The 26,347-nt window shown below is 43.5% G+C and overlaps 1 protein-coding gene across 1 annotated transcript in view; it reads right to left on the bottom strand.

The window, feature by feature from the left end:
* The window catches only part of ARAP2 (ArfGAP with RhoGAP domain, ankyrin repeat and PH domain 2), a 107,456-nt gene that overhangs the window by 31,529 nt on the left and 49,580 nt on the right, over window positions 1-26,347 (bottom strand). Inside the window, exons 15-24 of the mRNA XM_066631746.1 lie at window positions 24,579-24,723; window positions 23,444-23,546; window positions 22,206-22,404; window positions 19,633-19,696; window positions 13,292-13,455; window positions 12,681-12,893; window positions 10,406-10,511; window positions 8,674-8,821; window positions 4,725-4,793; window positions 1,017-1,091 (exon numbers count right to left, since the gene is read on the bottom strand). Coding sequence (XP_066487843.1) covers window positions 1,017-1,091; window positions 4,725-4,793; window positions 8,674-8,821; window positions 10,406-10,511; window positions 12,681-12,893; window positions 13,292-13,455; window positions 19,633-19,696; window positions 22,206-22,404; window positions 23,444-23,546; window positions 24,579-24,723 — 1,286 coding nt within the window. The remainder of the gene's footprint in view (window positions 1-1,016; window positions 1,092-4,724; window positions 4,794-8,673; window positions 8,822-10,405; window positions 10,512-12,680; window positions 12,894-13,291; window positions 13,456-19,632; window positions 19,697-22,205; window positions 22,405-23,443; window positions 23,547-24,578; window positions 24,724-26,347) is intronic.

The raw sequence follows: 26,347 nt of genomic DNA, 5'->3' as shown, positions 1-26,347 counted from the left end.
TATAGAACAGTGAATCCCAAACTTTTTAGAAGCCCTAGAGCAGTGTTTCTCAACCAGTGGTACAGGTATCAGCGGTGATGTCTGGCAATACGTGTGGGACCCCTGGACACTTGCCACCCAGGAGTGAGAGAAGCAATGCAATGTAACAGAGACTTGGCTCAGAGGGCAGAGCTCCAAAACATCCTTTTTATGTGCTCCAAAAATCCCTCCTATCCACCCTGAGCCTGTTACTGTTGTTTGTCACATTGTATCTTGCCTCCCAACCTGGAAGTAACTGGCGATTATGTCATCACCAGTTACTTCCAGTGGTACTTCCAATATGTGGATCATGTGAAGTGGTGGTGGTGGGGGAATGTTGAGAAACACTGCCCTAGAGACTACTGCCTGGTTATAAATGCCAAGGGGTGTGGCTAAAATGGTAATTAGGTAGCAGTGCTCCCACCCCAGTAGCAGCTTGTTTAACCCTTGATGCACATAGCCTTATCTACCCTGTTAAAAACCATCAAAAATGTGTCATGACCCACTGGTGGGGCCCAGGCCCACAGTTTGAGAATAGAAAGTTATAAGAGAAAAAAATGGAGTTACCAAAAAGGGTATTCACTTTTGGTAAAAAGCTCATCCTATTCTTTTATTTTTGGGCTTGGAGTATGGCCTGCCCCCTTTTGTGTGGGAAACCTGGCCCTTTGTCCATGGAGAAATGGGACGGACCAAGTTTCAAACCTGCAGATGACTTCAGACAAGAAAGTTTAAGTATACATATATACAGAAATTCACCTTCCATGTATGCTTTATGGTGGGATCAAGTCCACTTACAAATTTCAAACAATGGTTAAAGAAAAAATTAAATACACCAAGCAAAAACAAAAAACTACATGCTTAAAATGGAAATAACTTCCATAAAATGCTGATTTAAAATGCAATGCACAATCCTTACATTTAAAAAGTCTCTGAACTGTTTAAAGTGTATAGGAAAAGTAGATTTTTTCCACCCAAAAATAGGAAATGGACATACAAACCCTTATTATAATGCTGGTGTCTGGTTCCTTTTTTTCCACATACACTTCAATTAGCAAGTCTCCAGCCTGAGAAACCTATGAACAAAATAGTTTACAAACACTGAGAGAATGGTCTGGTCCTTTGCCACTTCCATTTCCACTCCTCCTGCATTCCATTCTCCATATATGGCATTCCCCCCAATATCATTCTCTGATAATTTTTATAACACAGGCCTACACATATTTTGTTGATGTAAAGTTAGATCTATCCTTGGGTATATTTGGGGTGCTGAATCCAAAAATAGCATCATTTTTGCCCAATTGGCTCTAGTTTTGGAGGTGCGGCATAGTCACCTTACATGCCGATTCAAGCAGCTTCCAAAAAACAATGGCGTCATCTCCTTCTGTTTTATAACCCAAGGAAATATTTAATCTATGGAAAGCCTCCAATTAAAACTCCAGGCAGGCAAACCGTTGGGTCTTTTAATGAGTAGCTAGATTGTGCACAAGGGTGCATGCTCATCCCAAAGCATCTTCTCCCATACATTAATAGATAAATCTAAATTGTTAACTACAAAGTAAATAGGAATTTACAGGAAGCATTTTTATATGTAAATACGCATGATTAGAATGTCTCCTCAACATTGTTACGGTAGTTCCACAAAAGAGAGAAAAGTTAAATTTGGTGTTGTCGAAGATATCATGCTTATTAGAAAATTGGAGACTTTCAGATGTAACAATCAAAAATACACAGCAGTAGGAAGAAGTAGCCTTATCAGGTAGAGGAGGGGTGGTATAAGGAATTGGCTAGGTTGGGTGTTGGCTAAGAGTCTGTGGCTATTAAAAGATTTAGCAAACCAGGCAAAACCCCTGACTGGGTCAACCCCTGAGTACTACTGGTGATAATGGTAGTGGCCAATGTGCCATTGGACCCAATGGGCCTAATTCAGGGCCCAATACAAGGTTGTGTCCCAGGATCCCCAGCAACCTGAGATACGATTTAATCAGTGAGTAAATGAAGCTACACAACTAACAGAATGGAGTACAGAATTTCCTTCACATACTGGAACAAGTTCAGATCGGTAGAAGAAGTTATTTTCCTAAGTAGAAACATCAATCTGACAACAAATCACACATTACAAAATGGTGGTTGCTGAAGCTGCCTAATCTGAGGATCGTTAACAGTTACAAATTGGGAATGGGATTTCCAGTGGAATCAAGGACTATATTTACATTTTCAAGAATACAATTTTACTAGTAAATAGGTACAACAGGATCTAGAAAGCAAAAAACAAGTTTGGGAAAATATTGTTTGAGAAACTTTCTAAAGAAACTATTTTTTGCAACTAAAACACAGTGTCACTAGGTCCACATAATGGACAAATTAGGAAATTAGGATTTGTAGAGGCCTTGGAGAATTAAAACTAATGAAATCATTTGTGGGGTAAAACCATTACAAAGTGACTTTGAAGAAAGCTTCTTAATTATACTGGCAAGGATTCAGAAAAAGCTTACTTCCTGGTAAAACATTTTTGCTTTTTAGATTAAATTACTGAAGAAAATGTTGGGGGAAAGGAGGAAGTTAACATCTGATTTCCACTGGGTGTACGTAAACAACTGCACAATGGAAAAAAAACAAAACACCTGCTACAAATAAAAACAGCAGGCAAAGTGTTTGGTGGGCAGAAAAAGTCATGAAGAATGGTTATCAAAGTATTAATTGGAACTAAAAACAAACTCATTGTACAACATAAGGTTCATGACTGATTTGCAAAAGTAGTTTGAGTTAAGTTAGAAGCTAGTTGAAAAAATAATGCTGTTTATAATAGAGAGATAGTCTGACAACTCCAAGCTCAACCAACATGTTTACTTAATTCTTGCACTAGCAATTGCTATAGAAACAGACGCTGTATGCAGGTATCCTCCAAGTCTGTGGGGGATACATTCCCACTGATACTGTGGACACCTGAAACCGTGGATGTACGTAGCAAACTTTACTCAAATTCCCAGTCACTCTCATGACTCACCTTTCTTCACTGCAAACACTTTTGCAAAAGAACACTTTTTTTCTTCCTTTTGCTTTGAAAAAAGACAGCAAGAACCTAGACTTGTACTTGCCAGAGGAATGCTAGAGGAGGCGATAGTGAGAATGCTGACAGGAAGTGGACAGCAGAGAAAGCAGATACACAAAGCTCCCAGTCACTCTCATGACTCACCTTTCTTCACTGCAAACACTTTGCAAAAGAACACTTTTTTTCTTCCTTTTGCTTTGAAAAAAGACAGCAAGAACCTAGACTTGTACCTGCCAGAGGAATGCTAGAGGAGGCGATAGTGAGAATGCTGACAGGAAGTGGACAGCAGAGAATGCAGATACACAAAGCTAGACTCAGCTTCCTTTTACTAACTAGCCTCACATATACAACTAACTAGGTCCTCTGGATGGCTGAATGGTGAAGAGTCTATTAACATTTCACCTATGTCACTTTTTATTAGTTTACTATCAAGTGTATGTGGGTATAATACCAACAGTCTCTTGCACCCTTTAAACTCTGTCTTGATTACAACAGTACAGGTGGAGCCTATTTATTCACGTGAGTTCCTTTCCATGACCCGGCGTCATTAAGAAAAAGATGTTGTGCTAAATTCCAGAGTTACGCAAATACGCTGCAGCCTGACACTTGGAGCTGGAAGGAAACTTATGCAGCTGTTATCAATCCCCTCCTGTCCACTCCTTCGCCTTCCCCTCCTCCGCTCTGTACTCAGCCCTCAGCAGTTGCCAGCTGTCCCCACTTCTTTCACAGGTAGGATGCTGAGCTTTTAAGAACCCAGTCCTATGCTTGCCTACTCAGAAGTAAGCCCCATTGTAGTCAATGGGGCTTATTCCCAGGAAAGTGTGGATCGGATTGTAGCCTGAGAGCCCAGTCCTATGCTTACTACTCAGAAGTAAGCCTCATTCTAGTCAATGGGGCTTACTCCCAGGAAAGCGTGGATTGGATTATAGCCTAAATCTCATGCTTTGGTTTGCTGAGAAGACTTGCTTGCTGGGCTGTTTTGTTTCCATAGGCTGGAGCACAGAGAGCCTGCATCATCTCAGTCTGAAAGGGGGGGAGAATTGGGAAACAATCCCTGGGCTTTTTAAAGCAGTCCCTTCTGTTGTTACTGCACCTGCCCCTGTGTGTGAGTGAGAGAGTGAGCGCTCCACCTTGCTGCACTTGTTCTGGTTACAGAGGTTTTCTGCACCTCCCCTTCCCCTCTTCAGCCTTGGCTGGCTCAGGGGCTCCAGGAGTGTTACTGTTCCTTCGCAAGGGGAACCTCTTCCATGGCTCCAGGGCTATTTCCCTGCCTGTGCCAGGCAGAGCCTTTTTGCAGTGTTTTGGACTGCCTTGAAACACAGCCAGGACAGGGCAAAGGAGGCAAAGGTGTGTGCAACTTTCAGTTCCCCCCACCCCATTTGAGTTGAGACAAATCCGCAGATAAAAAATCCGTGGATAAATAGGTTGCACCTGTATTTATATACTGCTTTCCAACAAAAAAAAGTTCACAAAGTGGTTTACATAAAAAAAAAATCGAATAACTAAATGGCTCCTGTCACAAAGGGCTCACAATCTAAAAGATGTAAAAGACCAGCAGCAAACAGCCACCAGGAAAGACCTTGTGCTGGGGTGAGTATAAAAGAGGAATATAGATATAGCTAGCAGATAGAAGAGGGGAGGAACCATTATTACTTACTTGAGTATCCTTCCATTTAGTAATAAAGCTGTTCTCAATATCCATCTGCTTCACCTGGTCTGCATGCACCTGTTGAAAAGAGAAACAATTTAACAATATGTGACTGCTGGGGTTCACATTTCTTTATAGTCCCTTACACTATTCACATAAAGAAAAGGTAAAGGTAACTCCATCATTCACTGCAAGAATCAACAGTACTAACACACCTGTGACATTGTGAAGACAAACACTGGCCTGGTTGCAGGGGTAAGACCTGGTAAGACCTGAGGGCTAGATGCTGTGCCTACATAAATCTTTTATCCAGCCCCCAAATTAATTGGAGTCTCCCAGCACCGCCTTTTCAGCAGTGCCACTTCCGGCGAAGCCCTGGGCGGGAGCGACAGAAGGAGGCCTCCGAGGAATGATATGAGAAAGGGGCAGACCAAGAGGGGGAGAGAGGGAGATGCTAGTAAGTCTCCAGGAAAGCCCCATTATCATGCAGGCTGCCTTTTCAGCAGAGCTGCTTCCTCTGAGGCATAACTTTGCAGAACACCTAAGCTGTGGAGTGATGCCTTGGCAGAAGTTGCACGGACTGAGTGATAACTGGGCTCTCCCATTTGTAACTAATGAGTTCCTACATGACCACAAAGTGCTTATTTCTGGCTTTAATGACGTCACTACCTGCTTGATTATTTTACTTCTGGCTCTCAGCAGGCAGACTTGGACAGTCTTGGAGAGACTGCATGCACAACAACAGGGGAGGCTGAGCTGACAAAACAGGGAAGGCTCTGCCTCCCCTGACTGCATGTTCCTGGTGTGTGTATGAGAGCAGTGCTGGCAACAATGTGTGGGAGTGTCACAAATAGGAGCCTTAAAATGTTTCATGAACTTTTAGGAGATTTTCCATTCACATGATACAAGACACCAAAAACAATGTTTTCAATAAAGTTGTTATATACATTTATTTCACATACACATGTAGGCATCTTTGATAAAACTAATTGTGCAACCTTTTTTGTTAAATAAAAGCTCCTTTCTGAAAAGAAAGGTTTCTGAGATTAGAATGGCTAAAGCAGCCAAACTGCATTAACAGGGCAAGGAAGCTTGCAGCTTCCACTTTATTAGTATTCACTTTGGTGGCTATTACTGTTACATGCTTTGAGCACAATATGTGGGGATTCTCCTGCATAATCCCCACCAAAACCAAGGGAGCTGCTCAAGAGAATGGCAGTGCTCCTGCTCAACTCACATTCATTTCAATGCTTCTTTTACAGGAGAATTTCCCACGCAATGTGCTCATAATCATTGTGATGCGAGTTTTATTTTTAGTGCTGAGTCTTTTATGGTGATGTTAAGTTTCAGTGCTTATATGAGAGCATTAATACTGCCAGCAAGGCCAGCTCACTGAAAGAATTAAGGTGCAGACTGAAATGTGTTTATTCTCCCAGGCATTGTAAATTGAAGTGCAGGTATTTTAAGCTGCCGCTTTTTGGTACACTTGTCACTGGCATTGATGCTTTTATTGTTGCTTTATGTTTACAGGGAGTTATATGTCACTTTGGGTGCCCCGCACAAAAGAAGGTGACAAACAAATTTTATATATATTAGACTTCTCGTACAAGGGTGGTCTGAAACGCAGATTCAAATAATATACACACATAAAGGCTTGCATTAAAGCATTGGAAGGATAAGCACTCCTGTCATAACCCAGCGGACCGAGAAGCTTTTAATGTTATCAGCTTTTGAACAAATTGTTTATAGACAACAACTACAACTGGATATACTGGTGGATTTTTGGAAGCCATTTATGTAAAGTCAGTCCTCTCAATTCACAGTTTTGCTACCTGTAGATTAATTTTGCAGGGAGCAAAACTGCCACTTATTCCTCATGATGTGAAGGCTGGTCTTTGCTATCTACGGTCTCCACAGCAGACACTGGTGTTCTGAAGCAGCATTCTGTAGTCCAGAACTTCAAAATGGTGCCCAAGAGTAGCATGGTGCCCTTTAAAGTGGCAGTGGGAATCTTCAAAATGCCAGCAGAGAAGTTATTGGCACCATTTTTGAAAGCATGAACAATAAATCAATTGATTTATTTATCAGTTGATTAAGGTTTATAGTGTAGATTGCTTCAATTTTGTCCCCTACACATTTTTAAGCTGTATGTGTGTGTTTGCATGCGTACACGTGTTTTAAGTTGACTGTACTTTAATAAAGGGCTGGAGACAATATATAAAGTTAACCAGTGTTCACGCTAAAACAGTGTTTCTCAAACTGTGGGTCAGGACCCACTAGGTGGGTCGCGAGCCAATTTCAGGTGGGTCCCCCTTCATCTCAATATTTTATTTTTAATATATTAGACTTGATGCTGCCATGGAATGTGATTGCATTTGGGGAAATGTTACAGACTTGTACTTTTAACAAACTACTATGAATATTCTTTTAACAATGACAGTAAATGGGACTTACTCCTGGGTGGGTAGGATTGCAGCCTAGGATATTTAAACATTTTCCTGATTGATGATGTCACTTATGGTCATGATATCACTTCCAGTGGGTCCTGACAGATTCTCATTCTAAAAAGTAGGTCCCGGTGCTAAAAGTTTGAGAATCACTGCTCTAAAGGGAAAATTTCATGGTCATCAATGCAAAATTTCCCAAAGCCACTCTTTTAATTCAAATCCTCAGCTATAACAAAGTTTTAGCATGCCTGTTTTACATGATCTGCTGCCCTGAAGGAAAATATGTTGGAGGAGGCCACATGTTGCTTAAGTCCACCAGAGCTTCCACATGCCACTACGTCTCTGAACAGATGGCATCCACAGCTCCCAGCACTTACAATTCTCAGAGCCAAGAGTCACTGGATGCCCTGAAGATAAAGACCACCCATGTACAAAGTCCACTCCCAAGACCTTGTGCTGAGGATGCCACCTCAAAGTCCACAGTATAGGACACAGGAAATTGCTCCATTTTCCCCTGAAACAGGCCATCAAACTTATGCTCAGCAGACAGAAGTTTTCCATTGGTAGCCTTGGGCTTCCTCACCCCACACTTACAGTGGCTCCTGGCTCTGCTCAAAGGAACACCATGGGTTGTTCTTCAGAATTCTCACCCACTGTACCAAGCGCTCTTGCTACCGCAACCAGTTTTAGACTGGAAGTTCCTTGGGAGTAGAGATTTTTTCATTTTCTCAACTCATGATGTATAAAAAGTGCAAAATAGTCTGATGGGACAACAGTGGTTCTCAAATTCACCATGGGGCCCTTCGCACTCATATGAGCACTGAACAGCCTCTTTTTCCAGACTTGCCATGCTGAGACCATGCAACCTCAGCACAGTGAACTGGGAAGAAGAGGCCACGTGGCACACCAAGACGCCACGGAGAGCAGCATGGCACACAGTTTGGGAACTTCTGGGATAACCAAATAAATGAAAATTTGGACACAGCAGGGATGTGCGGTGGGTGGGAAGGCAAGTGAGTCACAGCCTCCCCACCAGAGTCCTTCGAAAAGCACTGCCACCATGCAGAGAGTGTGGGTTATAGCACTTGGGTGCCTCCCACAGCAACGGTGGCACTTTTCAAAGGACTCCGGTGGGGAGGCTCTGCCTCACCTGCCTTCCCACCCACTGCATATACCTGGGATACAGATCATCATGTACTGAGATGACTATCACAAAGTTTTCTAAAGGATGACATTCCAATTAGGATTTATATAGATTAATGTAAAGGAAATAGAAATAGCTACCAGCAAACAAAAAAATATAAGTTTTACATTTTTCCCACTGGCCTAAGCTTTAAAGTAAAATCTGGCGTCAGTAAAATCTGGAGTCAACAACTGCAAACAAGACTAGCAAACATCACAATCCACTAAAAGCACCACTAAGTAGAGACAAAATATTGCATGATATACAAACATGGAATTTACTCCACTTCCTAAAGTGAAATTACAAGAGCAGCCTGCAATATACTTACATCAAAGAGATGCACATAATTCATAATGAGGTCTTCAATTACATCGACTTCTTCACTGGTTTGGCCTTTTGTTTGAAACAGGCATGATGAAAAAGCCATTGCTAGATTGTGAGAATCCATGTGATTGATTTCTGAACACTTTTGCACCCTGTTGAAAATTAATAAATCCATTCAGAACGTTTCAAGTGGGCATTACTCTGAGCAAGTGTAGGGACCGCTGTCACAGCACACACTCCCAAAAGGGACAGTTCCACTGAAAATAAGACTTCCATTAAAATGAGATTATGTGCCTTGCTTTTTCCTAGTTCATTAACTTATGCTTCTTGTGCTGCCCGATTTTACATGAACAGATTGTTCCGTTTTATCTCTAGTAAAGTACGGAGAAGTGCTCCCCCAGCATAAGAACTACTTATTCCGGCTCAGCAGTCATATTGGAGCACTATTTCTGGGAGTATTCTCGGGGGGGGGGGGGAAACAAAACAATTGTGACAAGTAGGAGTCACTTGCTGGAAATGCTATCAGCACCTGAAGCACTTCTGAAGCCGCCACTGCACGCACAACACAGGAAAAAAAATTGATCCATGAGACCCTGAGGTCTACAGGGTCTCAGAAAAAAATCATCTCAATGAGTGAGCATCTCATTAAGTGACCACTCCCACACGGACTACCAGACTGGGCGGAGAACCGCCCACAGCTGCACCTATCAACAAAAGGGGTAATCTACAAATCTTTTCTATAAATAATTTAATAAATCTTCTCTGGTTTTACAAATTTAATTGTATTTTTTGTGTGGGAGGGGTGGGGGTTGCATGTGATTTATGATGATTCCAATTTTTGCTTTAGTGGTCGGTGGGCTCCTAAAGGTTGGGAACCACTGACTTAAGGAGTTCGGTCACAGGCAATAAGAAAAACTTTTGAGACCTTACAGAACTACAGCAAGTTAGAGTAACTAGTTCTGGGCTATACTGACCAATGGACTGACTCAGTATAAAGCAGCTTCAGAAATATTTTGTAGGAAGAGACCACAGTTCAGCGGCAGGGCACATGCTTTTTGCGCAAAGGGTTCCAGAACGAACCTCTCGCATTCCTAGACAGACAATCAGGTATAGCAAATCCTCACAAATCCAACACAAGTTGTTTCATTTTAAGCCATTTCATTATAAAACGGATGAGAAAAAATAAATCAATTCGTGGCCAGGGCCACTTTCTGTGTGGAGTTTTTGCACATTCTTCCCATGTCTGTGTGGGTTTTCTCCAGGCTGTAAAGCTAGCATTTATTTCAATGTTTAATATTAGAAGTGTTTGGGGTCTTTATTTAGAAGTTGGGTGATGATTTTGTGACCAGAAAAACACTGTAGGAACGCAACTCTTGTTTGTGCATATCAAATAGCCAAGTTTAAAACTGGTTTCATTCTAAGTCGTTTCAATTAAAGTTGCCATTTTCAAGAACCTATCAACAACTTGCAATGAGGACTTGCTGAATAAGGTGATGGGAAAGTCCTCTGTCCCAGAAACAGAGTGCTGTTTTCATCTGAGACGAGCGCACTAGGCTAGACTGTCTGACTCCATTAAGACAGTTTCAAATGTTCATATCTCTAGCAGCGATTGCCAAGAATATCTTCTGATGTATTCATCTAAACTATGACAGCTGTGGCAAAGTTGAAAAAGAAGAACCTGACAGAACACTCTCTGATAGGACATTTTCTTTCTGTAGGTTTGCCGACACACTGACCTGTAAAGGTGTTCCATTAAAGCTGCCAGAGTTGCCCTATTGACAGGTGGAAGTGTTCGAATAAAAGTACTGTACTTCTTCACTCTCTCATTCTCATCCAGAGTATCTGATGGAAGAAGGGGGGGAGGGAATTAAATGACCCAGCATTAGCTTGAATGCACAATCCCAAAGGGAAGGCTATTGATCTGACATCTCATCAGTGTCTAGTCATTTAAAATGACTATTCAACCAATCAGCCTCTATTTTGCAGACACAATCATTTTACAATGGCCAATAGTTTTCTTTCACCACTGCTACATCGCACTGGAAGGGAAACAATTTTGGATACAAAGAAAATACGGCTTGCATCTCTTGTATTAAAGTATCACATGCAATAAGTCCCAGCTACTATCCATAAAATAGATGTCAGTTTCTTCTATTCACTCACAGATGCACTTAAATGAGCATGGCTGATTAAAATCCAAACAGACAAGGCAAAACGGTGGTGTGGAAGACCAGGACTCCTGTGGCTCATACCGGTTATGGAGAGGTCACGGTATTGATTGAATACATTCCTCTTGAAATACTGCATTAACAACTGAAATGAACAGTTCCCATTTCAGAAGTTTTTCCTTCCTCAGCCCCACAGTATTTATTTCTTACTTTTCCTCCAACAATCGGTTATTTCAAGTTGCATTCTGCTCAGGAGAACACAGTGAGAGAACCGTTTGATCTGGTGAGAGATCCAACTATCTCCAGAGCCTGGAGAAAATCAAAGGCTCGCCCCAACCTCATGCTGACTTGGGAAGGAAGCAGTGAGATACACTATTGATGTCCAGGCAGCTCTACAGTTCTGTGCAACAGGACAAGCCCCCATTCAGGAGATAGGGAGCTTGCTCACATCACTGCATTGGGTCTTGGAGACCACCTGAAGCTAACTACAAGCACTGCACGCTTAAGACAAGGAACTACCCAGAGATTTTACTTCTAGAGACCTCAAGAAGAAAGTCAAACCCTGAAGAATGAAAAGCTACAAATTGATACCAACAGAATTGTAACACGGCATCCACCAAACGTCAAAACAGAAGGACAAAATAGGGACCATGATTTAACACAAGAACAGCCTTCATCTAGTCCAGCTTCCTGTATTTCACCAGTGGCCCACCAGATGCCTTTCAGAGCACTCAAGATAATACGATATCAGCATCATATTGTCAGTCCCCTGCATCTGGCATTCAGAGATATGCTACTTCTGAAACCCAGAGGTTGCATATAGTCATTTACCAGGGAGTTGGATCAGGAACAGGCACTTTCCTTGGAAAGCAGGGGAAACTCAAGCGCATGATGATTACATTACAGCAGTGTTTCTCAACATTTGTCCTCCGCAATACCACTTCACGTGATCCACTTATTCAAAGTGCCACTGGAATTAACTGGCAATCACATAATCAACAATTACTTCTAGGTTGGGAGGCCAGGCACAAGACAATCAACAACAGTAAGAGGCTTGGGATGGATGGGAGGGCGTTTTTGAGCACAGAAAAGCATGCTTTGGAGCAGGGGTGTCCAAACATTTGGCAGGAGGGCCACATCATCTCTCTGACACTGTGTTGGGGGCCAGGAAAAAAAAAATTAATTAAATTAATTAAATTACATTAATTTACATTTCAAATTTGAATAAGTTTACCTAAATGAATTTATTAGAGATGGAACTCATACGAATGAATAAAGTTCTTGCAGTAGCTCAAGACCTGTAAAAGGCCTTGCAAAAAGCAAGGCCAGCCTTTCCTTCTCTGCCACTGCTGCATCACAGATGTGAAACTGTAAGTAGTGGAGGGAGCCCTCGTTCCACAGCTCAGGTGTGAAGTCATCTGGCCAGCATGGGCTCCAGCAGGTCTCTGAAGGGCCAGAGGCTCATTGGAGACTGGGGTCTTCCTGAGGACCTGATTGGGAGCCCCTGAGAGCCACAAGTGGCCCATGGGCCGGGGTTTGGGCACCCCTGCTTTGGAGCTCTGTCCACTGAGTTGAGCCTCCTACTGCTGTTTGTTTTGTTACAGTCCTAGTATCACTGCTGGGTGACAGAGTCCAGAGGTCCTGCGAGTACCACCAGCTCAAATACCACTGGTGGTACCAGTACCACTGGTTGAGAAACACTGCATTACAGAGTTGCATTCACAGTTCCCTTGCATTGGTACAGGGGAAACTGTAGATGCATTGCTTTCATGATGGAATGCTGGGAACTTATTTTAGACAAACATTGTCTGTATAACTTTCAGGCAATTGTTCAGTGCATTACCTAGAGCAGAGATCCAAAATGGATAAAGTTCTTTGGTCAGAAGCGCATCATCTATTTCAGACAGAAAACATTTCAGCGTATCAGTAACATCTTCCAGCTGGTTTGTTCCAGCCCTTAGCCTAACGCTTCTGGCGTCTGTTTTGAAAGACTCGAGAAGTTCGCTTACGTGAGACGGATCCCCACCCTTCAGGTAGATATGTTTGCTACCTAAACCTTAAAACAAAAGAATCATAAATTATTCTTTTTAATTTAAATTGCTTAAATGGCCAAAAATTTGTACATCAACAGTATATCTGCTTTGAACCAATGGAAGCTGCCAATGGCCCGCCCTCCAGGAAGAACCAGAAGTGACATCACGATGTCATGCGATGTCACTGCCCTGGGTGCTGGGGCAGTACGTTACACCTCTGCATTCCTTGATCTCTTGACATGCATATTAAAAATATATACACTGCCACAAACAAACAGAGAAAATGTCCAACGAAGTATATGGTCTTTGCAGATAGCAGCTCAACCAGGGTACAGTAATCTGCTATAGATGCTTCTTCACTACTCTATCCAGATGCATCTCCAATTTTCAGGAACTTGAACAAATGCTCTGTTCCACTTACCATACTGCGTAACAAATGCAATACAGCTGTTCACTATAATAGGGACGTCGTTTTTGCTGAGCTGCTGATCTTCCAACACGTTGCCATCTGTACTTGCTGCTTTTTCAATTGCGCTGTGCCAGACTGTGAAATTCAACTTTGTGTGGCCACGGAGGTATAGCGTTCTGCAAAGTTTGGGAAAAAATATTTTGAAAAGAGCAAGAAGAGGAAGAGCCCAGCAAACGGTTCCTGCTTCCGTGAAAACAAGGCACCCCATCTCATACAAATGTATGAACGCAAACCAGTTTCACAGCATGCAATAACCCATGGGTGAAAGGTTACATGTTTAAAGCAGTGGGGCCTTTCTGAAGGCTGCATCCACTTCAAATATAAATATTTCTCTGCAGACCTGAGCTCCAAAGAAAAGTGTTCTGTAAATAGAAGTCAACTGTAAAAAATGGTAATTGGTTGGCCTCTCATCATCAAAAAAATCTCTCTCCCACCTCACACTTCATTTTTTCCCCATGAGAGTGAAAAACACACATCTTTGATGAAAGGGACGGTCTGTCACTGTGCAAAACAGTTTCCTCTTATAATTAGCCATAGTAAAGACCAGGGGTGTCAAACTAATTTCATGCAGCAGGTTGATTAGCTTTCATGGAACCTGCTGAGGGCTGAAAGTGACATCATCAAGCAGGAAGTGATGTCATTAAGCAGGAAGCGACCTGAAAAAGAGCACTTACCTAGGAACTCAGCTGCAAATGACAGAGGAGAAAATATGCAACTCTCAATCAGTGATTAACTGCAAGCCTATAACTTCATGATGCCTCAAAGTAAGGCAAATGCTTCTCTATGAATGATGCAATAACTTCCAATATGGTTAGGGAAGCACATTCTACATTATACATATTTAGCTATTGCATGTACCTGAAGATTGTCCTTCAGGTTTTATAACTACATCATGAAGTGCTTCTGTGAGCTGCATATTGCCCACAGGCCTTATGTTTGACACCCCTGGAGAAGACTGTCAGATTCAAAATAGCCCAACAAAAGGCAGCCTGCACAGAATTTCACTGCAAGACATTACAGTATGTAGGATCTACAGCACTGTCCACATCCCCACAATGCCTGGGTGTAACTGGCATGCTCCACCACCACTGTCCTGCACAGCAATGTCACCCACTCTCTCCTGGAGGTAGCATTTGGCCATAGCAACCAGTTTCTCCCCATGATATAGGTGGGCACTCAGCATGTGCTTTCCTCAGAGAGATTAGGGGCTGAACTACAGAGCACAGTGAAGGTGAGGTTTACCAGTGTGCTGCAAGCATTAATTAAGTAGGGATAATGTCCATACTTATAGAACACAGCTCTAAAGTCACTTGTTCTTGTGACTTTTAAGATGTATCTCCACAATGAGGCACAAGACATTAAATGTGATGGACTCAAATCTCTCACCCTCCTGGAGACCAGTTTCTTGCCCTTGACTTAGACCATAAGAGGTACAGTGATAATTACAAATACGAACACACAATCAAAACACACACTGCCACCCAAGCTGCATCATGTCCGACAACACTTGACAATCCGCAAAGCCTAAAGGGAACATTAGGCAAAGAATAAGCATTCTTAAAAATATTACTGAAATTTAAAGGGGGAGTAATACCTTCTAGTATTTTTTTTTTTTACCATTGCAGGAAGAGCATGTGAGAATGGCAGGATGGATGCCTACCCAAGTCCCTCACTAACCCACAGAAGTATCTTAATTACAGAATTTTAAATCAGTGCAGCTGAATGTGGACACTCTGGTGAAATTTAAATCCATGTTCATCCAGGGTTTGGGATGCAATCGGTTTAAATTATTTATAAATTATTTTGCATCAGACGGATTCACCACATGCTTCCAGCATAACTAGGTCAGCTGCACTTCGCCTCAAGCTGCTTTCAAGAATCTCAGAAAGATCAGCAGCAGGTGTCAGAGGTTGGCCATGCAAGAGCCTCTCTCTGCCTCAAAACTACTCCCCACCCTTAAGGTGCCCCTCAGAAATATGCTCAGCCAATCAAGGTATTCAGAATTCATTTCTCTCTATAAACAGCCAAGAGTCCCAAAAGACCTCTGTGGGTTAGCTCCCCACTCCCCAACAAATGTCTCCCTGGGGGAAACAAAGGATAAACTTATCACTTCTCTGGAAATATGATAACGCCACACCTTTATATGTACCAAATCATAACTGTCCAAGAAAAGCTTATAGCTCAGTGAATGATGCTGCTCTACAGCAGGAGAAACCATCAGGCTGGTTGACCACACACTGGACCTGAGAGGAGCTGCACAAAAACAATTCAAAGCAAGCCACTAATACACTTTTTTGCAAGCATTTCCTGACAGTGTCTCCAAAACACTATTAAAGTATTAGGAGAGGAGATTTTCTGCAACTTTTTTTTTATGTGACGAACTGTATTCTTTTATAAAACCTCATGTTTGCACTGGGCTATTGCCCCCTCCCCCAACTCAATTTTCTGGGTTAGCATGGAGCTAAATAGAGACCACAAATCATTCTTCCCAGAAAAGCAACATTCACAGGACGGATCATTGGAAGAATTTTTTTCCTGTCAGAAAACAAGTGTTTATGTAGAAGGGAATATTGGCAGCTCACAGCAACAGACCAGGTAGGATTGGAAAGGAAGTTAAAATGGCCAATTATACTACCCGCTAAACAGTTCGACTGAAAGTCTTTAAGTGAAAGAAAGCAAAAAATACGTGTACCAAAACCTTCACAACCATCAAGGATTATTATAGAAGGGTAAAGTCATGATAACTTTGAATGGAGCTAAAGAGTTTTTAAAACTGAGGTGCTCAATCTTAACTGAGTTGAGAAGTGCAGGTTCACTTATGGTTCCCAAACTGTGAGCTGTGGCTCCCTAGGGAGTCGTGGAAATCAGTCAGGGGAGTTGTGGAATCCTCATGAAAAACCTTCCACCCTATACAATGTATAGGATTGTAGTCCTAATGGGGAGCTGCAGCCAATGGCCCAGTAGGTCAAGGGAGCAACCAGTTGAAAAGGTTTGGGAGCCACTGACTTATGACAACACACCATTGTATTGGCAACCTTCAGTCTCGAAAGACTATGGTATCGCGCTCTGAAAGGTGGTTCTGGCACAGCGTCTAGTGTGGCTGAAAAGGCCAATCCGGGAGTGACAATCCCTTCCACACCGGGAGCAAGTGCAGTCTGTCCCTGGTCTGTCTCCCTGGCTATGGGCCTTCCTTCTTTGCCTCTTAGCCTCAGATTGCTGGCAAAGTGTCTCTTCAAACTGGGAAAGGCCATGCTGCACAGCCTGCCTCCAAGCGGACCGCTCAGAGGCCAGGGTTTCCCACTTGTTGAGGTCCATCCCTAAGGCCTTCAGATCCCTCTTGCAGATGTCCTTGTATCGCAGCTGTGGTCTACCTGTAGGGCGCTTTCCTTGCATGAGTTCTCCATAGAGGAGATCCTTTGGGATCCGGTCATCATCCATTCTCACGACATGACCGAGCCAACGCAGGCGTCTGTTTCAGCAGTGCATACATGCTAGGGATTCCAGCACCTTCCAGGACTGTGTTGTTAGGAACTTTGTCCTGCCAGGTGATGCCGAGAATGCGCCGGAGGCAGCGCATGTGGAAAGCGTTCAGTTTCCTCTCCTGTTGTGAGCGGAGAGTCCATGACTCGCTGCAGTACAGAAGTGTACTCAGGACGCAAGCTCTGTAGACCTGGATCTTGGTATGTTCTGTCAGCTTCTTGTAGGACCAGACTCTCTTTGTGAGTCTGGAAAACGTGGTAGCTGCTTTACCGATGCATTTGTTTAGCTCAGTATCGAGAGAAAGGGTGTCGGAGATCGTTGAGCCAAGGTACACAAAGTCATGGACAACCTCCAGTTCATGCACAGAGATTGTAATGCAGGGAGGTGAGTCCACATCCTGAACCATGACCTGTGTTTTCTTTAGGCTGATCGTCAGTCCAAAATCTTGGCAGGCCTTGCTAAAACGATCCATGAGCTGCTGGAGATCTTTGGCAGAGTGGGTAGTGACAGCTGCATCGTCGGCAAAGAGGAAGTCACGAAGACATTTCAGCTGGACTTTGGACTTTGCTCTCAATCTGGAGAGGTTGAAGAGCTTTCCATCTGATCTGGTCCAGAGATAGATGCCTTCTGTTGCAGTTCCAAAGGCATGCTTCAGCAGGACAGTGAAGAAAATCCCAAACAAGGTTGGTGCAAGAACACAGCCCTGCTTCACGCCGCTTCGGATGTCAAAGGGGTCTGATGTGGAGCCATCGAAGACAACAGTGCCCTTCATGTCCTTGTGGAAGGATCTGATGATGCTGAGGAGCCTGGGTGGACATCAGATCTTGGGGAGAATCTTGAAGAGGCTGTCCCTGCTGACCAGGTCGAAAGCCTTCATGAGATCTATGAAGACTATAAAGAGTGGCTGTCATTGTTCCCTGCATTTCTCCTGCAGTTGTCTAAGGGAGAATACCATATCAGTGGTGGACCTGCTGGCTCGGAATCCGCACTGTGATTCTGGATAAACGCTCTCTGCAAGTACCTGGAGCCTCTTTAGTGTAACTCGGGCAAACAATTTTCCTACAACGCTAAGGAGAGAGATGCCACGGTAGTTGTTGCAGTCACCCCTGTCACCTTTGTTCTTGTACAGCGTGATGATGTTTGCATCCTTCATGTCTTGAGGTACTTCACCTTCTCTCCAGCAGAGACAGAGGATTTCATGCAGCTCAGTAGCGATGATCTCTTTGCAGCACTTTAGGACTTCAGCAGGGATGCTGTCTTTTCCAGGTGCCTTGCCAAAGGCAAGGGAGTCCAGGGCCACGTGAAGTTCTTCTAGGGTTGGTTCACTGTCAAGCTCCTCCAGCAGGCACTCAATGTTGTTCAGCGCTTCTTCGGTGACTACATTTTCTCTGGAATATATCTCAGAGTAGTGCTGCACCCAGCGTTCCATCTGCTGCGCCCGATCCTGGATGACCTCGCCTGTGGCAGACTTCAGAGGGGCAATTTTCCTCTGTGTTGGACCTAGGGCCTGCTTGATACCGTCATACATCCCCTTGATGTTGCCTGTGTCAGCTGCTACCTGTATCTGGGAGCAGAGCTGAAGCCAGTAGTCGTTAGCACATCTCCTGGCAGTCTGCTGGATTTTGCTGCGAGCAGCTCGGAGGACCTGCAGGTTGCACTCACTGGGACAGGCTTTGTGTGCTGCTAGAGTTCTCCTCGTTTCCTCAATGACTGGTGTCAACTCCTCAGAGTGGGCTTCAACCCAGTCTGCTGTCTTGTTGGTCTTCTTGCCAAATATGGACAAGGCGGTGTTGTAAACGGCATTCTTGAAATGTTCCCATCTGTTGGATGCGTTTGCATCGACCGGGCCTGGAAGAGATTCCTCAAGCGCTCGTGCAAATTCCTCCACTTTTCTCTGATCCCGGGTCTTGCTGGTATCAATGCGAGGTCTTCCTTCCTTTTTCATGTGATACAGTCGCTTTGTTTGCAGTTTCACTCTGCTGCACACCAGGGAGTGGTCAGTGTCACAGGCAGCACTCTGATAGCTGCGTGTGATCTTGGTGCTAGGAAGGCTGGAGCGTCTGGTGAGAATCATGTCGAGCTGGTGCCAGTGCTTTGATCTTGGGTGTCTCCAAGAGACTCTATGTTGGGGCTTCGTGTTGAAGAACGTATTGCTGACACAGAGACCATGATGACAGCAAAACTCTAGCAGGCGTTGGCCATTCTCGTTCATCTTCCCAATGCTGAACTGACCTAAGCAAGTGGGCCACGAACTGTTATCAGCACCAACTCTAGTATTGAAATTGCCGAGGATGAACAATGGCTCTTTTACGGGGATCTTCTTGATAGTGGTGGCCAGGTCATCATAGAATTTGTCTTTGGCTTCTGCTGGAGACGACAAAGTCGGTGCATAAGCACTGATGAGAGTGACAGGTCCTGCTGATGACAGAAGCTGCAGGGACAAAATTCCTGGTGTGACAACACACCAAGATGTTATATACCAAATCCTCTACGTAAGATCAGAAGATGACATGTGCGTCCCTGCCACACATTTCAGAGAGGACATGGTGGGAGGAAGGGAAGGGGATTTGTTTCAACTGCAGTGAATATGAACCTAGAAGATTTATGGGCATCTCTGTGTTTTACAGGTTTGAATCAATGCTCTAATTGGGAGAGTTAAACCTCTGAAGATGCATCTCCAAAAAACGTGGTTTGTAAAAAGTTATGCAATTTCCCACATGTCAAGGAGACTTTTTTCCAATGGACGGGGCCAAGTGCAGCCATTTCTTGCATACTGAAAAAATGTTACAGTAACCACCAACATTGTTTCTTACCTTCCTTTCTCAACCAGAAGCAGAACATCTATTTTTTCTCCATTTTGGGTTAGGCTGCTGATTGCTAAAAAAAAAGACAAGGAAGCAGAACAACCACCTTATAATAGCTGAAGAAGACTAAAGATGCAAAGATTTTACAAAAATTTTTACATTATAAAAATTATACTAGCAGAAACAGGACACCTGCTTTAACAGCTTGTAGTTTCTGGGCAAGAATGGATGAAACCTGGTGACTAGCAAAGATGAGACATGTAACCCTATACAAGAGCGCCAGAAATGGAAAAAAGGCAATGAACATGTTCTCTGTTAATTATGGATTGAACTACACATTACAACAAATGTGACTTTCATGTGTAATGTGCCTTTCATTTTCTTTTTGTTAATTGCAACTACTGTGCTAGAAGGGGAGAGCTGAAACAGGGTGAAAGAACAGGAGGGAGTAAGCAGGACTTTTGGATTTTGCCCCATTATGGTTCAGATACCAATCACACCCCCTTTAATGCAATTTTAAAGTGTAAAAAAAGCTTATTCTGAAAGCTAATGGAAAGCCTTTTTTTCTCTTCAGTTTCAATAATGGAAATCATGGCAGGGACAAAGTCCTAAAGACCCTTCTCTACCTCGGTGCACTAAATACAAAAAAAAAAAAATGTAAACACAGGGTTGTGTAACACTTTCCACACAAATGTCTAGTTTGACCCCAAGTTCACTGGAGAGAATTTGGCTTTTAGGTGATGGATAGATCTGCCTTAAATAGGCCACACTGCCCTATTCTTTAGCAAGCAGGAAGTTTGCTCAGGAATACAGGGCAGAAGTTTGTTCTGTTGGACTTACTTCTGTAAGGGAACAGGGAAGGGTCAAGGGGAAAAATGGCAGCATATTCCACCCCACCCCCCAACATAACCAAGGATTAAGCAGCAGGTCACTCACTGTCACAAAAATCCAGCATTCCACTGGACAGCCACCATAAACCGGGCCATAAAAATGTTATTTTTATTCCACCAGTTTGAAGACAGGAAAGTTCAAGAAGTTGTTTATTTCAGCCTCTCTCTTTCTCAGCTCATAGCTTGCATTTCCTATGCTCCATGGGTGCCATCAGTGAAATTAGAATCTGTGTCATTCCGTTTTAGCCTCACAACTACCGCACAGAACCAACCATGGAGGTATCATTACATGCTTCTCAAGTTTTCCTGGTTCTCAGCCTTGCTTTCCAATTGCTGCATGCACTAAATAATGTTACTATGTTACATTATTGAATACCCCTAATTTCCATTTGAACTTCTACCAGGTTTCCAGGATTGGCTCTAGCAGTCCAATAGAGTATCCCATAATCCCAGTTATGGAACTGTCCAGAGCAGTGATTTTTGATATTTTTCTTCTCCTGGCACATTGACTTCTATGGTCTTCATCTCTTGTGATGTCACTTCTGGGAGACTCTTGGATGTTCTGCAGCTCTGTTTCAAGGGCACCTATCTGTAATTGTCCCTCCTCCTCCACTGGCTGGCAGAGGAAGAGCGGCAGCCAATTGATTTCTATAGGCAGTTGCCTTAGAAAAAGAGCTGCAGAAGAGCTGAAAGAGTTTTTCAGCAATTTTCAACACTGTACTCCAAACTCCTGTGGCATACCTGAAGACCTTTCATGGCACACCAATATGTCATGGCACACCAGTTGAAAAATCGCTGGTCCAGAGAGTGGGACACTGAAACGCCCTAAAAAGTGAGATCTGCGTGCACTTACACTATGAGACTCCCTGCACAGAACACTAGCTATTCTGAACCTGTTCTTGCTCAGTGGAAAGTCTATCCAAGTCAGAAGTCTTCAAAGCATAGACAGCACCTTGTGCTGCCTTTTTTGGAATTGGACTTCATAATGCATCACGGTCTTGGCAACTGCTTAACTTTCTTCACTGACCTCTGGTGCTAGCCATGCCCATTGCCTCTCTTTTAAGAACTTTGCTGTCCATGGTTTGAGTGCCCCACCTTGTACAGCCTTGCTGCTGTGCCAGTCTACTCTTCCCCGTGCTACGAACTATTTCCATAAATCTTAATCTTATTGCAATTATCCAGTCATGATCATTACTTAAATATGATCATGAACCAACTGACAGTGGTCTTGACAGAGATCCCACCCACATACAACTTCATTATAGGCCATGTTTCTAACATGTCCAACATTATCAGCCTCTTTGCCTCAGTATTTCTCAAACCACCATGAGAAAAAATATGAGGTGGATAAAAGCCTCATACATCCACCATTCCTTTAGTTGAAACAATCTGCCTTCAGTCCCACATCCTTGACAGAGATCCCACATTCTTGCGGTGTTTCCATGGATTTCATTATCCACGGAAAGCGGTATCTATAGGAGATCCAGGAACAGATTCCCCCATGGATACCAAGGCACCACTGCAACTACGAATCACTCCTCATTTGCCGGACAAAATCAAAAAAGCATCTGCTTCAGGCAAAGAGTGACACACTCAAAACACACAGCACACTTTAGTATCTTGCCATTTAGACGATGAGGCTTCCAAAGTTCTATGAAATAGTTTTAAAACACAGATGACAACAAGTCTTACTTAACTCTTGGAGCCTCCTCAGATATATTGAATCTTCTTGAGGGTTTTCCAGTTCTCGGCAAAAGTGCAGACTTGATTTCTCTATAGCAAACCAGCCTTTTTTCCAGTTGTCCAGGTTTTGGCAATCTTTGTAGTATAGCTGGCCAATCACTTCATAGTCTCTCTCCAGCAGACATCTTGCTACTACAGGCACAAAGTGCTATTCAAAACAAGAACAAAAAAACAACAACAAGTAGACAAAAATTATTACCTTTAAAAAATAAAATCCCTAAAAGCAAATTTGACCTTCTGAGTTTCACTGTGTAAACAAAGACTGAACACAGACATACTGAACACTACAATTCTTCTGCCATTCAGAACCCAAGGCATAGAAAGATAGCTGCTGAAATTTTGGAGCTGAAGATGGAGGACTGACAGCCCAATCTGATCCAATGCTCATGTAACAGTGCTAACAGGTCCATGCTGTATCCAGTACTGAAGCTGACAAACAGGAGGTCTCCTTGGGGTAAGGGAACATTTGTTCCCTGACCCTGTATAACACCCAGCCTGTTCAATGGGGCTATTCGCATCTGTGCCATGTTTGGGACGGGGATTGGGATGCAGCCGAAGACTCTTCTACTGTCCATACCCCTTCTGGGCATGTACCACCCTCCCTTGCCCAGAAACATCCCCTCCCCACCTCCGTAATGCCCTCCTGTCTCCCTCTCCTTGCCTCGTCGCCAGCTGACACAACACTTACCTGCCCCAGTGGTTGTTGGGAAGGATGCAGCGCCCGAATGACAGTGCATGCCTTCCCACCAGCACCGCTTACTCTCTGGGTGTCAGAAAGCGCTTTATGGCACTTTTACAACACCCAGCTCTGGCGCTGCCTGATCATACGATTGGGCTCTAAATTGAGGCCAGAAGCTTATAGGGCAGCAACCACATGTTTTTCCAGGATTGAAAACCTCTCTTAAGAAGTTCATACATACAGCTTCAGTCTTCATATCAGAAAGATCACTTTTACTCTAACCAGCTTCAAACATTTTATCCAAGCAGTGGGTGAAACATCAATTGTGGCAAGAGATATTTTGCATTTCCATGGAAATTTGCACTTTTTTTTCTTTTTTACAGAATCCAATTCCCTTATGTTTAAAACAAAAACCCTGATTTCTCACAAGATCCTAAGAGAGCGGTACCACTTTACCGTTCATGCCAAGGCTCTAGGCTGAACTTGAAGAGATAATTATCAACATTACCTTGGCAAATGCCTGGGTCCATTTTCTTTGAGAATGGGAGGTTTCAGCCCCAAAAAGAAAAACACGTTCTGGCAGTAAGCAGATTTCAAAGGTAAATAGAGCTCTAAAACCAACAAGGACAAAGCAAGTTAAAAAAAGCTTATCTTTAATTAACAAAGAAGAACAACGCGAACACACAATTCAATTCTCTCTTGGAATTTTATTCATTTGATTCTTATTTGGCACCTAGCTCAGCCTTCATTGAAAATACAGGGTACAGAGGTGCTGGGCAAGGTAGGCTCCCAGTGGGAGAGAGGCATAGTGCTTTGCCCTAAATAGGTAGGAAGATGAGATGCTGGAAAGCGGAGGGGACTGTGAGGCTGGAGAAGGATCCAAGTCTGTGTTCTGCTTTGACTTCTGAGCTAGAATGTTTGAATTCCGACCTATGCAAAATAACAGCATGAGTGTGCTGTGTAATGACTGTGGCCTTTGTCTGACTGTGGCTTAGGTTTGAAGCCCAAATTGATGATGTCACTTCCAGCCACATCACTTCTGGTGGGTCGAGACAGATTGTCATTCTAAAGGTGGTCCCAGTGCTATGAGCCCAGTAGAGAGCCACTGATATAGGCTACAGTTATTTAAGCACTATAGAGTCCCATTTCCCTAACTGTGTGTCACAACTGGATTTTTGGTAGGTCTTGGGTCCACCGAGGCCAGGGAGCTACAGGATAAAATGCACTTCCAGGTCGCATGCTTCCAAGGGAGAATTTGCTTCCAGGTTGAATGCATGTGCTCCCTGCGTCATGGGCCGTGCTACATCTCCAAAAGCATGTATCTTGCTGTGCTTTCTAAACTCTATGTTGCACCAGGAGTGCGCATGTACAACCCAAAAGTGACTTCCTGGTCATATGCCATTTTACCCTGTAGCATCTGGCCTCGGTGGGCCCGGGAATCCACTGCAGACGACACAGTGGGTCACCAAGGTAAGGAGTTTAGGAAGCCCTGCTAGAGAGAGTATCAAGTAGTCTTGTTTTTCAATGCTCACAAGAAGTGGTACTTAAAAAACAAACACTCAAAACCCCAAAACTGGGATCTACGTACATTACCAAATATATTCTTCAAGGTTATTTAATACTTTGCATAAACCAGAACTTACCCCATGTGCAAGAAGGCATCCATCTTATGAACAGCAAGGCAGATGACTTCACTGATGTCAATCATCCCGTTCGGTGATGCCGTCTTCTTGTTTTCATAGTAGCTCACAAAGCCACTTTCCAGAGCACACCATTTTTTATTACACTCTGCATTGAAGAAGTTCAGGAAGAGAAAAAGACAGACATAGTAGTTGGAAGATTTTTTTTTTTAAAGGAGTGAACAGCAGGTGGCAAACACACTCTTAAATTCCTGAGATTCTCAGAATCAACAATGCAAATATTTCATTCTCCTTCACTAAGAGTCTACAGCCTTTTTCAAAAGCCTGAGTTCTGTCCTTACTCAAATCACTGCTAAAAAGTTGAATTAAATAAAATGCCACAGCACAATGTGCTAGCAGTTTAATAAAAATGGAGCATCACTGAATGCAGAGAAAATGCACTCTAAGACAGTGCTTCCCAAACTCCTACAAAGAAGTTGGGAGCACTGTAAGTTGTCATGGAGGAGGGGGGAAGGCAGCAACACAATCCACAGGAACCCCAGGAGGATTTCCTACCTACCTGCAGCCAGCTCTGCAGTCCTGGGAGGTCCAGGGAGCCCTACGCAGAGTTCCTCATGCCTGCAAAAGTCTTTTAAAAAGATATAAAACGGATACTTCCTATATCATTGTGAAAACCAGAAGTGTCAGTTTTTTTCTGTTTTGTTTTTTTTAAACAGTTTTGCAGGCACAGGGAGCTCACTGGAGGGCTCCCCAGATCCTCCAGGACTGCAGTGCTGGCTGAAGGTAAGTGCAAAAACCCTCTCCCATCCTTGGCAGCAGTGCAATACAAAAATAAGGAGTGATAGAAACCACCACAGTAGAAATGCAGTTTAAGTGCAGGCTGAGGATCACATTTTTGGAATGTGTCTTACACAGCAAGATGTGTACACACACACGCACACACTTTAGTGCTATGACAAGCCAGAGTTGCATAGGAGGCTGAAAGGGGAAAGTTATGGGCAAACTAGCTTACCAAAGGCAAAAACTAGGTCAGGTCAACCAGTGTGCCACAAATGATCTGCAGGAGCGCCCATTAGTTTGGGAGATTAGTAGGGCCATGGGGGGGGGTATGAGCCTCACATAGGTAGTGCAGTGTACCTTGTCAGTGTGCCATGAGAAGAAAATGGTTGAAAAAAATTGCTAAGCAAGACAAAGGCAACAACAAAAAAAGTGTGGGTCTGAGGGATAGCTAAAGCAAGCTCTCTCTCAAGCAAGAGATGCTCTCCAGTCTGACAATAGCTTCTTCGGTTTCTTTTAGCAAGGGCCCCCGGACAACTTACAAAACTCGAGTGGCTCATATGCACTTGCATTGTAAAGCAGGGCTCATCCATGAAGTGTTTCCCTCACAGATGGTCATCGTTACAGAGTAATGGGAAATTCAGCAACTGCACAAGACTATGCCTGGCTTGTGATTAGAAAGCAGCTTTGTGTAGTAGGTGGTGTGGGTTCTAGACCTGCCTCCCTCTCTTCTTTTTCTCTCTGCCTTGGGAATTTATGGCCACTTATGTAAACGGCAAGCGCGCCTTGCTGGTGAGGCCAAGTCCTTTGGCTGGGCTTGACCCCCTCTTGACTTACTCCCTAACTGGCCTATGACTTTGTTCAAAGCAGAACTGTGCTATGACTGAATGCTGTTGAGGCTCCCCTTGTGACTTGTTCTAGACCCTTCCCTGGCATAAGGGACCCCTCCAGCTAGTGGATGTCACCACACAACTTGAACCCTTGCCATGGAGAGA

This window comes from Tiliqua scincoides, chromosome 6 (genome assembly GCF_035046505.1).
Source record: "Tiliqua scincoides isolate rTilSci1 chromosome 6, rTilSci1.hap2, whole genome shotgun sequence".
Lineage (NCBI taxonomy): Eukaryota > Metazoa > Chordata > Lepidosauria > Squamata > Scincidae > Tiliqua > Tiliqua scincoides.
Note: the sequence above shows the minus strand (reverse complement) of the source record. Positions and strands in the feature narration are given on the sequence as shown.